This window comes from Glycine max, chromosome 18 (genome assembly GCF_000004515.6).
Source record: "Glycine max cultivar Williams 82 chromosome 18, Glycine_max_v4.0, whole genome shotgun sequence".
Classification (NCBI taxonomy): domain Eukaryota; kingdom Viridiplantae; phylum Streptophyta; class Magnoliopsida; order Fabales; family Fabaceae; genus Glycine; species Glycine max.
The window spans coordinates 57,469,025-57,471,242 of NC_038254.2; the positions used below are offsets into that span (position 1 = coordinate 57,469,025).

Below are 2,218 nucleotides of genomic sequence, written 5' to 3' on the forward strand. Positions count from 1 at the left end.
GTGAGGTGACCGAATATATAACTTGTTAATGTTTGTTATATATAGTTTTGTTTACAACAATAATTTTGAGGGTACAAAATACTAATTTAAGATAAATTTAATAATTAAATATTTTAATCTTGATGAGTTAGTTAATTAGATTTTATAATAAAGATCCGAAGAGATATATGTTAAAAAGAGGAATGCTAGCACATTTTTTCTAATATTTTCTCTCAAAGACTTTTTATAATTAATTAGAATTTATTAAAAGTTATTAATTTTTGTAAGTTTTATTTTTTATTTATTATAAATAAGAAGAAATAATTATTAAATGAGAAATGAAGTTTAAAAAAATGATGATTTTTAATAAATTATAATGAAAGAAAATATAAGATAGAGTGTCGCTGGAGTTTTTCATTAAAAAAAAAGAGTATATATTAAACAGTGCTACTAACGATATTTATACAATTTCTGAGTACTTTGACGTGGGTAGCTGGTAGGTAAGAAGACCCTGATTAAACATTTTGGGTGGTCCATTGCATTGAAATTAAGTCCAGATGATAGTACTCACTAACACCACTATAGTTAATGCCACGAATTTCGCGGTGCTTTTAATGCAAAGTAATAATAGCATCCCAATCCCCAACGCTCATTCGATTGTGGGGACATTGGCCATTTACTAATGCATTATTATTAATTGAAACCAAACCACTAACTACACCCACTTACTACTCTCCACTTATTATATAAAGGTGCCACAATTCCTCATTTTCAGTGTGTGAGTTCATTAACATATACAAATTCTCTGTGTTGTGTTGTGTACTTGTGTTAATTGTGTTGTTGTTGTAGGAAATTTAAGTGAAGAGAGAATGATGATGAAGTCTGCTATGTGTGCATTGGTGCTTGTGGCACTGGTTGTGGTTGAAGTGGGGCCCATGGCTGAGGCTGCGGTGACTTGCAACCCAACACAGTTGACTCCTTGTCTTCCGGCAATTAATTCAGGTTCTGCACCTTCGAGTGCTTGTTGCCAGAAGCTGAAGGAGCAAAAGCCATGCTTCTGTGGCTACCTCAAAAACCCTAGCTTGAAGCAGTATGTTAACTCTCCTAATGCCAAAAAAACCGTTAGTTCTTGTGGTATTGCCTATCCAACTTGTTAAGCACCTCTTATATATATATATAAAATGTGTGAACAATATATATATATTGATTAAAAAATATAGTTTAATTTATATACACACTTTGATCCTATAAAAACATCTTGACACAAGCATTCAATAGAATTTCACCACTTTATCATGACATTTTACTATAATGATGTGGTAATAAAGTAAATTCTTGTTGAATATTTTGTATAAAGATGCTTTATACTCATGGTTTCTGTGTATAAATTAAGCTTATATATATTTACACTATATATTGCCACTTTACGTTTGTGTGATATTAATTATACAGTCAAGTATTTATTAGCTATCTTTGAATATGGTGTATACACTAGTATACATGTTGTATCCAGGGAATTATGGTTAAAGAGCTATATAAATTGAGAAATAATGATGTTCTAGAGTGACATATCCTCTCTTGTCGTTTTTGACCAATTTATAGCTCTTTTGACTTGAGTACTCTCGTTTAATTCACGATTTCCCAAGGATGAACGTACGTTAAAAAAATACTTTGGAGGAAGGATAATCTATGTGACTTTTGAGTTAAAAGTAATTTTGAGGAAGTTTAAAACGGTAATCCAAAAACACGGGTTTAGTTATAGAAAGTTTAGTTACATGTTTAACTTCCTTAAAAAATTTAAATATTATAAATGAAATTTATAACATATCTAGATGAATATAATCATCATGCACGTTATAACATACTGTATGATGATGTATCAAACAGAGAATTAATATTAGAGAGAATTCATTAGGATCAATTCTTGTTATATAGGAAATAGTAAAACAATAAAGAATATGGAGATGATCACCTTCTATTTGACGGTAAGGTTTTTACATACTAAAAATTTGTCTAATACGGAGTTACTTTTGTAGCTACATTAATTGACTGTTAACAGAATTTCAATAGACAGCATATGAGTGGTTTAATTCATCCAGACGACCCAAAAAAAATCAATAAATTAATCAAGTAATGTGATTAAATTAATGATTTTCACAATTGATATATTTAATAATTTAAAGAATTTGATTTAAACTAATATACTACTAAAAAAACTTTCAACAACTATTCTAAAAGA

General features: G+C 29.2%; 1 protein-coding gene across 1 annotated transcript; it reads left to right on the forward strand.

The window, feature by feature from the left end:
* The first annotated feature begins 740 nt into the window (after nucleotides 1–740).
* LOC100306479 (non-specific lipid-transfer protein 2) lies at nucleotides 741–1,548 on the forward strand. Its single transcript, XM_003552669.5, has one exon. It carries the CDS (start codon nucleotides 849–851, stop codon nucleotides 1,134–1,136), a length of 288 nt encoding a protein of 95 aa, XP_003552717.1. The 5' UTR covers nucleotides 741–848; the 3' UTR covers nucleotides 1,137–1,548.
* The last annotated feature ends 670 nt before the right edge of the window (nucleotides 1,549–2,218 follow it).

Excerpts from the sequence above, each read along its gene's own strand:
- LOC100306479 (XM_003552669.5), top strand. The coding sequence starts at position 849 with ATGATGATGAAGTCTGCTATGTGTGCATTGGTGCTTGTGGCACTGGTT.